We start from the raw sequence: 15,867 nt of genomic DNA, 5'->3' as shown, positions 1-15,867 counted from the left end.
GCAGGGATCGATTCTGTGTCTGACTCAGTTCAGTATCTTCATCAATAATTTAGATAATGGCATAGAGAATACACGTATAAAGTCTGCAGATTATTCCAAGCTTGGAGGGGTTGCAAGTGCTTTGGAGTATAGGATTAAAATTCAAAATGATCTGGACAAACTGGAGAAATGATCTGAAGTAAATAGGATGAAATTCAATAAGCACAAATGCAAAGTACTCCATTTAGGAAGGAACAGTCAGTTGCACACATACAAAATGGGAAATAACTGCCTAGAAGGGAGTACTGCAGAAGGGGATTTGGAGGCACAGTGGATCACGAGCTATAAATATGAGGCAACATTGTAACACTGTTGCAAAAAAGAGCAAACGTCATTCTGGGATGTATTAGCAGAAGTGTTTTTAAGCAAGACACAAGAAATAATTCTTCCACTCTACTCCATACTGATTAGGCCTCAGCTGGAATAGTGTGTCCAGTTCTGGGTGCCACATTTCAGGAAAGATGTGGACAAATTGTAGAAAGTCCAGGGATGAGCTATAAAAATAATCAGAGGTCTAAAAAACAAGACCTCTGAGGGAAGAGGGAAAAAATTGGGTTTGTTTAATCTGGAGAAGAGAAGACTGGAGAGGGGAGGCATGATAATAGCTTTCAGGTATATAAAAGGTTGTTACAAGGAGCGGGGAGAAAAATGGTTCTCCTTAACCATGGAGATTTGGACAAGAAGCAAGGGGCTTAAATTCCAGCAAGGGCAATTTTAAGTTGGACATTAAGAAAAATATTCTGACCATCAGGGTGATTAAGCACTGGAATAAATTGCCTAGGGAGGTTGTGAAATCTCCATCATTGGAGATTTTTAAGAGCAAATTAGACAAAAACCTGTCAGGGATGGTCTAGATCATACTTAGTTCTGCCATGAGTGCAGGAGACTGGACTAGATGATCTCTCGAGATCCCTTCCAGATCCGTGATTTTAATTCATTCATAGGAGCCTTGCTTCCCTGCATTAAAGTCCAACTGCTTAGCTTCTGTGTGCTGGAATGTCTTTTCATTGTGATATGTCCAGATTTTAATGTGCTTCTGTTTAAGAGTTCTGTTTCGACTTTTCCCCCAGGAAGACACTAAAATCTTTTCATTACAATATAGACAGTGCACTGCACTTGGAATACAAATTTATCCATGTTCAGAGTAATTTTTCTTGTGATTGTCTCTACCCTAGAGAAGTGTCTTTAATGAATTACATACAAATTGCGTAATTTAAGAAGTTAATTTGGTTTTCTGGTTACACAGGACTAAAAACAGCTCTTGTAGAAAGAGATGATTTCTCATCAGGGACCAGCAGCAGGAGCACTAAATTGATCCATGGTGGAGTGAGATATCTTCAGAAGGCCATCATGAGGTTGGATTTCGAGCAGGTAATTGTTTATGCTGGCTGTTAAGCAAAAATTGCCAGTAGACTTTTTTTTCCTCCTCCCAATTAAATCTCTGTTCTCATTTTATGGTTTTTAATACTTTCTTTTGTTGAATACCAGGGGCACTGTGCATACAGAATAGTTTTCTCAGTGAATTCTGCTAGAATATTTTGGGGACATTTCCAATGTTGTTTCTTGCTAGAGTATCTTATTTACAGACAAACTGAAAATAGTGTCTTGTGGACTGTACATATTGTGGTGGGGGAGATTTTCTTTTGTACATTGATAAGAATTTTGTTGTTTGTTTTTTAAAGATATTTTCTTTCCCAAAATTCAGTAAACGAGTGGTACAGATTGGTGTTCCTATGCATAATATGATGGAAGATGGGACAATCCTCTACCTCTGGGAAAAACCCCAAGCTTGCCTTCCTCCTGTGAAACTTGCAATTAAAGCTGTCTAAAAATCTTAGAATACTGTACAGTGGAATTGTTTGCCATATGCTTATAGGGCCTTTCATTTTAAGGATCAGATCAGAAGTGGGTTGTTGGATGTCTTCAAAGATAGAAAGAATTTCATACCTTATTGAGTACCATTAGCTTCTAGTAAAATGTAGTACGGTTTTTAGGTCCCTTAATTAGAGCTAATAATAATTAGACTGACCTGCCATAGCACTAAAGTGCCTAGTGTAATTTGCTCTGTACTCACAAGTTAAAGATTTTGTGTTACTGATTTGGGAAGTTCCCAATGTAACTCTTCAAACGAAGTGACCTTGTGCTGTTGAAAGAATAGTAAAGAATGTAATAATTGTAATCTAGCACAGAGAAGGTGTTTTGTGTATTTTATGGACTGATAGGCAAAACTGTTTTAACATTGAATATTTGTGATCCGTTAACGAAGAGTTAAAGGTCCTGAATTGTTTTTTTTTTTGTGTGTTTTTTTTTTTTAGTACAAAATGGTAAAAGAAGCACTTCATGAACGGGCCAACTTGCTCGAAATTGCTCCTCACTTATCAGGTCCTTTACCTATAATGCTTCCTGTTTACAAGTAAGCTCCCTGATACTCCTGCTGCTTTAATTATTACACCATTGCTTTTGAGAATGAAGCTACTTCACTGAACTAGTTTTCGGAATGCCTTTCTCTTAGCTGTTAATGTGTCACAGGCTTTGTCTTTTCAGAGGTGAGAATTTTGTTGCTGTACTGTAGAAGCATGAAGTTCATCTACAGCACGGTCTATTAACCCTGTTTCAGTTACTGTCCAGCAGTATTCCTCAAATTCATCCTCTTTCAAAGGAGTTTTACCTTGGAAAACTTTTGCACAGTAACTTTGAAATGAATCAGTTTGTCTGGGAAGTGCAAAAGAGAAGTGTTTTTATTTTATTTTGTCCCCTCCCAGATCTTGCTAGGTGTGGGAAGAGGTGGAGAGAGAGTGATTTCCAGGCTGCTACTTCCTAATCTTCCCTTTTACTCCCCCTGCCAATCTCTAAGGCCTCCTCGGTAGAGTGACACTCACTCCTGTCACCTCCAGGGCACATCAGTGACTTTGAGTCGTTGTACAGTCATCAAAGGCATCTCCTTCAGAGCGAAGGAAAGTGCTTTCATCTCCAGGGTTGGGCATGCTGCTCTCCTCTGGACTGTCTTCAGTATGTCCACATCTCCTAAAGAATGGTGCCCAGAACTGTACACAACACTGATCTGTAATTCCCTTGGTCCTCTTTGTTCTCGTTTTTAAAGATATGTTTTCCCTTCTCCAGTCTTCTGGGACCTCATCCATCCTCTGAGTTCTCAAAGATAAGTGCTGTGGGGTGGACAAGCAATTTGCCTCTTTGCCTTTGTTTCCTCATATATAAAATGGGGATAATATCTGAGGTGTACTGTGGATTAGTCAATGTCTAATTGTAAGATGTTTTGAAGACAAGGGCTATGTAAATGGCAAACTTTGGTGCAGAATAGAAACTAATAACCATAATAATGCTAATTACAGCCAATATTACAATATATAATGATGATTGGAGGGTTTTTTCCCTTTTCAGTTCAAATATTTATTTTATTTTTATTTATTTATTGCAGATGGTGGCAGTTGCCTTACTACTGGGTAGGAATAAAACTATATGACCTTGTAGCTGGAAGTCAGTGTCTGAAAAGCAGCTATGTGCTCAGCAAGTCAAGAGCCTTGGAACTCTTTCCAATGCTACAGAAAGACAGGCTTGTAGGAGCTATTGTCTACTATGATGGTATGTTTCTTTTCTATATTTACCTTTCTAATCAGTCTCTTTATGGTTGATGTATTTAAAGTAAAACAAAAGTATATAACTAATTTGATGTATTTACATACATTAAGTATTTTTATAGAAAGTGTCTCTTGGGGAATCTACCTTGCATCTTGCATAATTTCCATTGGTTAAATTTAGATGTATGACTAAATCAGTTTATTTGGCTCACACATCTGATTGGTTTAGTTCTGGCCTTCCTGATTTACCATCCTGAATGTAGGAGAAAGAATCTGTTCTGTTCTGTCAGCCAGTAGATGCAGCAAAAAGTCATAGTATCTTCTTGGTCTGGTGATTCCCTATTGGAAGTTCCTGTGACTTTTCTCCAGCCATGCATAGTTGTGTAATACTAGGGAAGTTCCTTCTGTGCTGGATCAGTGTAAAACAGTCTATATAAATGTGGTATTTGAATTACTCTGTTCCAACTAACCCCTTGCAAGTCTCAAACAAATATTTCCTAATCGGATAATATGCCAAATTTTATTAGGCTTCTGAATCCTGTGTTTCCTTGAGAACTAATTGTTCAGAAAAGTTTCAAAGCCAAGACTCTAAAGAGAGAGTTTCCTCAGAAAAATTGTAGAATCTGTGAACACGTTTACCAAAATAGTTCATGTCAAGGAAACAGATTATATTATTGATAATCTTAAATGGCTCACTGTATGGTATTTACATTAAAAAAATAATTCACACCTGTCTTGATAATTTGACTTCCCTTTTGTGGTTCTCATTTTTGAATTGGGTTTGGTCCATCAATGGCTTCTTGCTTGCATCACCCTCAGCTATTTAAATTGTTCTTGTAAATACATTCAAATAGTACAAGCTGCTCTGGGGCTGGGGTGGTTTCCACTGGAATCCTCTATATTCAAGGGGTTGTAAATCTATAGGAAAAAATACCTTAAGGCTGAAACTTGGCACAAATGTCATCTACTGCACAGAATACAGTTTTGAGTGTTTATATATATAATCTCATTACAACTCAGTCACTCATTTTCTTGAAGAGAGTAGGAGAAGATTAAAGTGCTTTTTTGCAAGTCTAATATATTTTTAAATGGAAGTTTTGCAGTTCAAAGGTCTAATGTGCACAGATTACTTGTTTGAAAAATATAAATCGAAGGGTTACTCTGCTTTTTAAAAACGGGCAAATGTGCAGTAGCAGCAACTTCTGTGTTCAAATTGTTGATATTGACATTCATATTGATGGTACCAGAATGATTTGGGGTTTTTTATTTCATTTTTATAAAGTACGTCTAATGCTAAGTCCCTAGTGGCATGTGCAATATTTTCAACTCGTATGGCTTTTCAAACACACAAGCATGGGTTGTTCAACCCTAGTTCATGCTGGGGAGTTTGTATTCATGCAAGTAATCTCACCTGATTTCAGTAGGGTTACTCACTGAGTAAATCCTCATCAACATAAGTCAGGGTTGCACAATTTAGCCCCAGATTTAAAAAACAGGGAGGGGGGCCCCAGGCCTGGTTCTGTCTTAGCCCCCTCGATCTGTGTTCCGTGGTGGTGGGCACAGCTCAGGTTCCAGGGGTGGGGGGTACAGGCCAGTTCCCGCTCCCCCTCCATCCGTGTGTGTTTTACTGGGGTGGTACAGGCCAGGCTCTCTTCCTCGGGCCTCCTGCACTAGGGTGGGACAAACCAGTTTCTCCTGTAGGTCCACTTAATTTTACTGGGTGTGGGGAGCACAGCCGGGTCCAAACTCAATCCCTCTTACTCCAAGGGGAGCCTCAGCCTTGCATTGGATGGGAGCAGAGGCCAGGTTCTCTCACACACATCTGAGCTCCCTGTATTCCTCAGAGGAAGGGCACACAGATTCGGAGTTCCATCCTTGGAGCCACCTTCTACCCTCACCCAAAAAGTCATCTGCTAACCGTATTCAGGAAAGACCTGGAAAAAACGATGTAAACAACCTTTGAGTTTACCTGTCAGATTAGTAAGAGAAGGGAATTCCTAAGCCAAGAACCCTAAGTACATTCTTCCACCAGCCCCTCAGTCAAAAGACTTCTGGCTGGACCTGTCCAGCTTCCTCTCTTACCACAGCAGCCTCCAAGGTAGCCAAGAGAAGCCATGTAGAGTGTTATGGATCAGTCATCACCACGAGTTGCATCTCCCAGGAGGAAGTGTTGTGATGTATTGCTTTTTGCCTGACTGCCAAGCAGGAAGACAGCTGCATTAAGCATGAGTTGTAGCTGCTTGGTGGTCGTCAAGCCACTTACATAATTCATTGCATAACCAAGTCAAAGTTCTAAAGGCAAAGATAATTTTTGGGGAGGTACAAGTCCAAAAGGTGTTGTCTCTATTGGTTTACCAACCAATGAATTAAAAATGTACGTAGTTACTGTTAATTATAAAAATGTAGAGCTGGAAGGGACCATGAAGTCCTCAAGTCCAGCTCACCTCAAATCCCCTCTGTGCTGAGACAGGACCAAATAAACCTAATAGGAGTTTATTTAACCTGTTAAAAACGTCTAGTGATGGGGATTCAACAAACCCTTTTGGAAGCCTATGTCAGTGCTTAACTATCTTTATAGTTAGAAAGTTTTTCCTAATATATAACCTAAATCTCCTTTCCTGCAGGTGAAGTCCATTTGTTCGTGTCCTGCCTTGAGTGAACGTTGAGAACAATTGATCACTGTCCTCTTTGTAATAGCCCTTTAATGTAGTTGAAGACTGTTTGTTTGTTTTTACATCCGCCTGGTAATTGTCTTTCTCAAGACTAAACATGCCCAGGGTTTTTAATCTTTCCTCATAGGTCAGCTTTTCTAATCCTTTTATCATTTTGGTTGCTCTCCCCTGGATTCTTGCCAACTTGTCCACATCTTTCCTAAAGCATGGTGCCCAGAATTGGACATGGTACTCCAGCTGAGGCCTCGCCAATGTGGAGTGGAGTAGAGTGGAACAGCTACTTCCTGTGTATTACATACCACCCTCCTGTTATTCCCCAGAATGATATTAGCCTTTTTCACCCCTGCATCACACTGACTCATATTCAATTTGTGTTCTGCTATACCTCTCAGGGCCTTTTCTTCAGTACTGCCATCTAAACAGCTATTCCCCATTTTGTAGTTGTGCATTTGATTTTTAGCTTCCTAAGTGAAGTGCTTTGAATTTTTCTTTAGTTAGTTTCATCTTGTTGAATTTAGAACAATTCTCCGATTTGTTAAGATTGTTTTGAATTCTTATCCTGCTCTCCAAGGTTCTTGCAATCCCTCTCATCTTGGTATCATCTGCAAATTATAAGCTACTCTCCACTCTCTTATCCAGGTCATTAATGCAGTTGTCCCCAAACGGTAGGAGCATTTGGGGGTAAGGGGGCAGGTCGTGCAGTGGGGGACAGAGAGGGAGTGCCCCCCCAGCCCGCAGCTCTGCCTCCAGCTCCTCTGCTGAGCAAATTGTGCAGTAATGGAGTGGGAACATGGACAGATTACATTACTGGCGGTGGGGGGACATGACAGGAAAAGTTTGGGCACCGCAGCATTAATGAAAATATTGAATAGAACTGGACCAGACCTGACCCTTGCAGGACCCCTCTGGATATGCCCCCCCAGTGTGACAGCGAACCATTGATAACTACTCTGTGGTCTTTAAACCACTTGAGCACCCACCTTGTAGTAATTTCATCTATAGTAGTATGTGTATGAGACTCATATGCAACTGTCAGTGGCCTTACTAATATGAAGATACTGTCATCTGGGAATCCATGGGTGTTCAGGGTTCGAAAAGTACCCCCAGCCTGAGACAATCTTGGACAAACTCCCTCCACTGTGGGGGCAGGAACCACCTCTGCTATGCTTTCAAGGGCATTTCTCATTTCACTTTCATCGTCCTCATTTCACTTTCATCGTCCTCATTTTGTCTGAATTAATCTTCAACAGCAGGGTGTTAAAGAATTTTGATGAAAAAGGACTCAAACCTCCTCACTTGATTTAAGGAATGATGAGGTGTATGAGTCCAGCATGCAGGTCATAGTGCAAAGATCCATAGTGTCTTTGGAACCTCAGAAACTGGTGCTGGCTTAAACTTTTCCGGAGAAGAGATTGCATAGACATGAATCTGTCCATAGAAAAGCTGACAGACAGATCTGAAGCCAATCTACTTCATAGATGAAAAAGGTTTTTTTATAGCAAGAAAAATAGGATTCTGGTTCCAAGTGAAGGCAACCAGGATATACCAAATTGTCCACTACTTGAAATGAGACTTTGTGAAGGTGTTTTCTTTGGGAGCACGATCTCTCCAGTTCACGTAAGAGTCCTGTATCTCTACATCTGTCACCACATGAACCAGAAAGCACATGCTCCACTAGATCTTCATATTGCCAGCTTTATAGTGGCTTTGGTCATCCCATCAGTCACTGAAGATGGCCATCATGGAGATGCAGAACTCCAAAGTAAAGAAAAAATGTTAAGGAGTTCTTTAAGTGTTAGCAGACACATTAATTTATGCTTTAAAAATGTAAGGTGCTGACCCTACTGATGATGTGGGAAAGCTCTCAGTTTTCAGTGAGGCCAGGATTTCACTCCAACTGTAGATAGGGCAGGTTATATTTTAACACTTATTAGCTGACTGAGGTGAGCCCTAGGCTCTGCCCTACAGTTCATCTTGACCAGTTAACTTGTACCCTGTTGATATGAGTTTTAAAACATATTAACTAATGCATTTTTGAAAAACTTCTTGCATCCTAACTTAGACAAGCCCTGAGTCTTGAGGGGAGGAGGAGGAGAACAAGCAACACACACAACCTTTCAGTTCTTTATACATCATAAAGAAGTGAAATGATGGCATGAACTCTTTGCAGTTTGCCTTTAAGGAACTTAGCATTAGATAATGGCATTGACACGTAAAGCTCAAAATAGGTTTGGGGTGGGGAGCTTTTATAGAAAGGAGTGTGGTAAGTAGTTTTATGTTAATAATTAAATTCAGTTTCATAATGTTTCTTTCCTTTTTCTCTTCCTCTCTGTCAGATTTTTTGGCATCTATACCCTTAGTCGCACCTACTGGTTGCAGTGAGTAGTGCTTAATAGCAGAGGTCTCCCCCTAGAGTTTGAGTGTTGACCCAAGTCCCCCAAAAGAACACTTTTTTTTAATATACCCACTGTGTAGAGTATTTTTCAACTTGATAAAACCATTTACACTGTAGTTTACTTTTTTTGCATTGGTATTTGGCTTTTATCAGAAGGGGACTAGCAGTGCTATTCCTTAATTTTTTTTAATTGCTGATCTAACCAGTAACTTATCAAACAATCATGAATATATCCTACTCTATAGCTTTCCGAAATGTTGTTGCTTCAGCCCTCTTAATTACATTTTAAAATTGTTTATACAGGCAAAAATGGATGGTACATTATAAATGTTGGAAGTACCAGCAATAGCAAATCAGACTTTACCAGGGGCTATTCTTGCTCTGTCTCAGCATCAGGAAACTATAGCATATGTTGGATGTTAGCCTGGGTGTACACAATGTGTCCTATTTATTCAAGGTTTCCTTTGAAGCCACAACTTACAAGTTTGTTTCTTAGGGGTACATGTCAGACTTCATTTAGCATTTGCTGGTATTCGGATACTCCTGAATAGCAAAAAGGCAACATTTTGGGGGAAGAATGTGGCTGCTATCTGAGCAGTGATCTGTCAGTTTCATTTATGTAGCTCAAGGAAAATTGGAAAAGAGGCACTATGGAGAAGCTAAAGCTGAGAGCTCAAGATCATAGACAGAATTATTTTAAAGCATTTTTAATGGAAGAATTAATCTTCATTTGAATTATATGTACATTATGTTGTGGGCTAGAAAAATAGGAAACATTTTAAAGCAGAGATTTAACAGTCAAGAATATTATAGTTTTAAACATGCACAGAAAATGCTGGCTAATTCTAAGTAGCAGAGTTCTCTTTTAAGATGTATTATTTCATATCTCTGGGTGCTATAGAGTTTTTTGAGTATGTACATATTCTCCCTTCAAAGATGAACTTTTAAGTGTATAAGGAAACGTATTTCTAGGTTCTTTAGTAAGTCATGAATTTGTAATGGCATAGCTGTGTTAATTACCGTTTCTTAATGGAATATATTTATATACCTTAAAGACAGAAAGTAGAACTGTAGAATCTTTTGCATCATCTCATACAAGTATTTTCTTTCTTTTGCCACATGAAAAATATATCTGATTGTCTAATGAAATTCACATTTTCACTTTGCTTTGCATAATCTCCAGTTTAGTTAGATCCCAGGAAAGGCGCTCCATTTCATAATTCTGCATTCTCCAGGATTTTGCTGCGTATTTTTTTCTTCCGAAGTATGTTAACTAAAATTCTAAATCTTTGGACCAAAAGATTGTTCAAAGAAAGGTGGAAAGAAGGATCTTCGGTTGAGGACTGAGCGTTCCTTGTTTACTGTAAACCCCATGAGAAATTCTTCCCATTTAAAAAAAAAAAAAAAGTTCAATGCAAAGGAGTAGAGCATTCATTAAGCGGTCAAAAATGGAATGAATGCCTTTTCTTTTTAAGCTCCTATAGCTCTTTTTCCTTGTGTTAGAGTGTGCTGAATTAGGAAATGTTATAGCCTTATAGTAAATATTTCTCAAATTAATATTTTGAGAATATTAGCATATGTAATAGGGGCATTGCCCAAATGTAGGCATGAACGGTTATAAGAATTTAAATCCTTATTCTAAATTTTTCTGTCCCTTGAAAATTAAAATGGTTTGACAATTTGTCACTGGAAAGGTTTTATGTAGATCAAGTCTATTGCTATACATCTTCATGTTAGTAGAGTTTTAACTGGAAAATGGAAGACTGCGAAAGTAGCTTCTAATGCTCAGCCCCACAGGAACTGCTAGCAAACCATTATGGGTATTTAAAAGCAGCTAGGACATGGAGAACATGTTTTGAGTGATTTTATTTAAAGGAAAATCTTATGGGTAGTATATGAGAGCTCAGAAAGAAAACCAGTTATCTGCTGTGAGGAGGATTGCAAAGGCATGATTGGCTGCCTCTTGTGGAATATATAGGAAATGAAATATAAGCATTGACTAGGCTGTTTCTGTAGTTTCAATCTCAATTTTCTCTTTCATTTAAGAGTTCTTAATACTCTGATTTGGTGTTAGTAGTAGTAGGGGAGACAGGAATCCTAAGCCTTGGTATTATGAACGGTGCTTCTTATTTTTCTTAAATTAATGAAATTTGTGGGTTCTGTTTGCTTGTAGTGGTTTTAGCATAAAGCCCTTTGAATCAAATGGTATTTTATCCATCAAAGAGTTTTTACTTTCAAAATGGATAAAAATCAATACCCTAAAATGACTTGTCTTTAACCCAGTTTTTCCTCTGTCAAAGGGTACAACTGTATAAGCATACCTACAGGAGTAATAGTTTGTTCACAACAAAAGAGACTGTGCATTCCATAGCACTTCTTTTGCTGCAGGCATCGTTCCCAAAAGCATGCAGCTGATAACTGCATCTCCTGCTGTACCTGTAACAATTTAATTGTATAAGTCAGCCCAGTCAAGCATCCCCAGCTCATGACTGGGAGACATGAAATTCATTGTCATTATTGTCCCTGTCATTTTGGATCATTATATCCTGCTGCAGAATTTTCCTCACTTCAGTGCTTTTTTACCTCCAGGAACCAGGGATTATGGCTGAGGTTGGGGTGGGGGCAGGACTGTGAACTACATTTACCTCAGGGGAGCCACAGATTAAATTGGCTTTGCTCTCTGACTTGCTGGATTCATCTATTTGTATGCTGTGAGTTTAAGATTGGAAATGATGAATATTCTAGCGAATTCTATGCTTTTATTTTTTTAAAAACATTCCTATAACCAAGGGATGATTTTTGTCTCTCAACAAGAAGTGAATGGGGATTTATTCTTCACATCTCATGTTACCTAAAAGATATAAGATTATTCTCAAGCAAAATGACATTATTTGCACATTACACCACAAACATCTTAGTATTCCCCAGTGTGTCATGGCTTTTAGAGGAAAGACTCCAGTGAAGCATGTAATTTTGTTGTAATTTATATGTGTATATTTTATGTGAACTTAATGGTAGGCCATTAGTTAATATGTACATTGTTCCATACTGTAGATATGATAACATATATGGCTAGGGAAAATCCGTTATGCCTTTTCCCACCATACTGTGCTTTTGTCTCTGAAATTTTAAAGCTGTTTGGGTATTTACTTTTTAATAAAAATGAATAAAATGAAGGCCAGTTACCTACTTGATTACGCTGCCAGCTGCCTTCTAGGTACACTGCAGCTTGCAGGACCGGGGCCTAGAACATGCCATTTGCATCAATTAAAATGGATAATGGCACATTCCCATACATACATGGAACTAGTGTTATGTATTCATTGGCTTTTCTTGTACCAAGTGGCTGTCTCTTTGGGCCTACTCCTTTTAAGGTGCTGAGCAGCCTTGACTCCAGTGGATTTGGTGGCACATAGTACCATACAGCATCAAGACAGTTAATGTTTACTCTAATTTCAATTAAAAGTAGAGTTCAATGTTTGTCAATACAGTCTCTGACCAACATCTCTCCCATTCTTTGTGCCCTTTCCCCTGCCCCTCTATAATCCACCCCCGATCATGCTTATAAATGGGGGTGTGAATTTAGCACCAGCAGTGATGGTAGAAGCGAGTGGACTGAGAATCCAGGGTTCCCAAGAAAGACAGGAATGTGATATACAAAATCCCAGTCACAGCAGTTAAAAACTGGCTGAGCTCCCTGTCTCAGTTGGCAGGGGTGAACAGGATGTTCCCAGTTGAGGACTCTTGCACCTAGAATTCTGTTTTTGACAAGCTTCTAGGGCATTCAACAAGATACTTTTATTTTATGTTTGTCAATTAACTCAAGCGATTCAATGCAAAACAAATTAACTAGATTAAAAATATAGTCACGATTAAATGCAGTTTTAATTGCACTGTTAATAATATAATACCTATTTAATTTTTTTCCAAAAATGTTATACATTTTCAAATATGTTGATTTCAGTTACAACACAGAATACAAAGTGTACAGTGCTCATTTTATATTATTTTTTATTACAAACATTTGCACTGTAAAATAAAAGAAATAGTATTTTTCAATTCCTCATACAAGTACTGAGGTGCAATCTCTTTATCATGAAAGTGCAACTTTCAAATGTAGAATTATTTTTTTTACATTACTGTTTTTTGAGTGCAATGTAAATTTTTAGAGCCTAGAAGTCCACTCAGTCCTACTTCTTGTTCAGCCATTTGCTAAGGCAAACAAGTTTGTTTACATTTACGAGAGATAATGCCTGCTTCTTACTTACAGTGTCACCTGAAATTGAGAACAGGTGTTCATGGCACTGTTGTAGTTGGCTTGTAAGGTTTTTATGTACCAGAGATGCTAAACATTTGTATGCCCCTTCATGCTTCAACCACCATTCCAGAGGACAGGCTTCCATGCTGAATTTAAATTGGTATTCTTCTGTTTAACAGTGTGATTAAAACTGTGATTAATCATGACTATTTTTTAATCTTGCAATTAACTACAATTTTAAAAATAGTTGGACAGCCCTACTTTATTTGCTAAGATGTTCTTTATCAAGGGATGTGGATACTGTAGACTTAAGCAGCGGATGTTTGATCCTACTCTGGTGATTACTTTTATGTCAGTGTGACAGGCAGAACCTGTGAATATTGGGCATTTTCTATCCTCATTGACTTCACTGACTGCCACTGAGAGTTGAGGGCACTCAGCACTTTGCAGTTTGTATTTAAATGAAGAATAAATAAGCAACTAGCTGGCCTGGTAGTTGGTTCTCTGTACAGACAGGAAACAAATGTGTAACAGCGCCACTGAGGGATTTTTACTTTTCTATACTAGTGATAGGGGTGCCCTTATTCTTTACTTAGCAACTGCTATATCTCCCTAATGAGTGATGTGGTCACTGCTGTCTCATGAAGAGTGACTTTACACCTGCTGTTTATCTCTGACATAATATCTGTCTCTTTTTATACTGTTGGATCGTAACTCTAGCACTGGTTACTTTAGACAAGGGCACATAACAGGAAATCATTTCCTTTTATAGCCTATGAAGTGGGCAATAGTTCATAAACTGTTGACTGGTCTCCAGTTGACTTAGACAGGATTTGAAAAATAGCTACTGACCATGCACAGTTTGCCTCAAACTTGAGATGTAAAGTCGGGTACTGTCTATATCAGTCAGTCAACCCCTACACTGCATTGATACGTAATAACTTGCATTGACATCACATTTCTTTCTGACACTGCAGCGTAGCCCCAACAGATCTGCAGTGACATTTTTTCATTGTGACATTTTAGCATGGTTTCCATAAACTGGCACTGACAATGTTTAGTTTCATTTTAACACTGTGCTTTTACTTACACTGACATTGTAGTAAGATTGTTGTGACAAGGCTGATACAAAAGAAGTGGGAAACAACATAATTATAAACCAACAATGAAAAATAATACTAATTCCTTCCTCTCAACCCCCTTCCTTCATTGTGCGGATAAATTCCTTGCGGTTTGTGAAGCTCTTAGATATTAATGCTGGGAGATCTGTAAGTACCTAAATAGATAGAAATTCTGAATTAACGCAACCGTAATGTGCTTTAGCTCCCTTTTGCCTGGCTGTTGCAGCTTATTTATAGTACAATTGCTTTAGCTTCAGTATCTTTACTTGGCAGTAAAACTGATTAGAGCTAGAAAAATATTTTTCTAGGATTTGTGTAAAACAAAATAAAAAAATCCAAAACTTTATGGTCCTTCCTGCTTTGCTGTTCCATGTGTTTATTACTTTGCATAAAAAAAAATCACTGACTAACTTTGCGTTGTTTCCTAATTTTTAACCATGTGAGCCATTTACTTGGTTCCAGCCTCCTTAATTCCCTTAATCTTTCCCTTAATCTTTCCTTATATGAGTATAAACTTGCTCTTCTTAAATTCCTTAAGTTTTCCTCGTAACATACAGTGCAAATTTAAAATCTTAGATTATCCTAGGTGGCTTTTGCTATGCTCTCTCAGGAGCAATATTACATAGGGGTGGTGATGAATCTAGTAATTATTTTGAGTGGTTAGAAGTTCTCTAGCTACCAGACAGCAAAACCAAAATTTGGACACTAATAGGCACCATGAGTAATAGAACTGAAACGTCTGTGAAGGTTGCTGAGTAGCGAGAGGAAGAAATCAAGTTCTTGGTTGAGCTAAAGAGAAGAAGCAGGGCCATGTTTAAATTTGCAGCCATCTAGCCACAATCCTTATTAATAACTTGAGATTTTTATCAAACTTCAGAATCTGTTACATACAAAGATGAATATGTCAGAATAGCTGAATCCGTGAACAGACCAAGTTCAAAACCAAGGAATCATCCCTTTCCTAACACTTTCTACAGGATAGTGATAAAAACTGTTTATCTCTTTACCTGAATTTGAGGTCTAAAGAATTCTTTCTTCTGTTGCAAAAGATGTATATTATGTCCCTCTGTGATGGGGTGTGCGTCCCCTACCAGCCCTGATAGGGTTAACACAATTAGGTCACTTGGCATCACCTGCTAGATGGAGGGCCGGGGTTAACTGAGGGTGAAGCCCAGCTGGGGAGAGGCTGGGACAGCACTATAAAGCCAGGAAACAGAGCAGAAAAGCTTCAGGGGAAGGAGTCCACAGTCAGGAACATGGAGGAAGTCCAGGGGGAGAGTAAATCCTGGGATCTTGCCCTGGAGTAAGGAGTCTGGCAAGAGGCTAGGGGGTGAAGGAGCCATAGGGAATAAAGTTGTAAATGCAGTCAGTGACCTCGTGGGTGAAGGAATTCCATGGGTTGACTCAATCTTTTTTGTGTAAAGATGGATGACAATGACCACAACTGCATATAGAAATCATGTAATTGTGCATGCTGGTGACTGGCCATATGTCATTTGTGTGCCCAGGTCTCCAAAGTTTGTATGCAATTCTGTTAAGTGTTCATGTAAATTAGGTACACAGTTACACATGCATTTTGCATATGCAGCTGTGCCACCAAACTTTGATAAAAATCATGCAGAGAGAGGGAGTGCATCATTGTCAAGATATGGCCCTTCCTAGGCTCAGAGTGATGCAGGATTATTGGGTACTCCAAGTGTGATAGTTCTCAGGTAAATGACTTGTAATGGACTATAGTTTTCCTTGGTCTTATGGTAAAGAATCAGCAAGAAGAACTAAAAATTAC

At 38.7% G+C, this 15,867-nt stretch overlaps 1 protein-coding gene across 1 annotated transcript in view; it reads left to right on the top strand.

The window, feature by feature from the left end:
- GPD2 (glycerol-3-phosphate dehydrogenase 2) overlaps positions 1–15,867 on the top strand; it is an 80,398-nt gene that overhangs the window by 19,201 nt on the left and 45,330 nt on the right. The window contains exons 3-5 of the mRNA XM_050969238.1: positions 1,286–1,410; positions 2,355–2,452; positions 3,476–3,639. Of these exons, the coding sequence (XP_050825195.1) occupies positions 1,286–1,410; positions 2,355–2,452; positions 3,476–3,639 (387 nt within the window). The remainder of the gene's footprint in view (positions 1–1,285; positions 1,411–2,354; positions 2,453–3,475; positions 3,640–15,867) is intronic.

This window comes from Gopherus flavomarginatus, chromosome 10, assembly GCF_025201925.1.
Source record: "Gopherus flavomarginatus isolate rGopFla2 chromosome 10, rGopFla2.mat.asm, whole genome shotgun sequence".
In the NCBI taxonomy this organism is placed as follows: Eukaryota; Metazoa; Chordata; order Testudines; family Testudinidae; genus Gopherus; species Gopherus flavomarginatus.
This window is presented reverse-complemented; position numbering and strand designations above follow the sequence as displayed.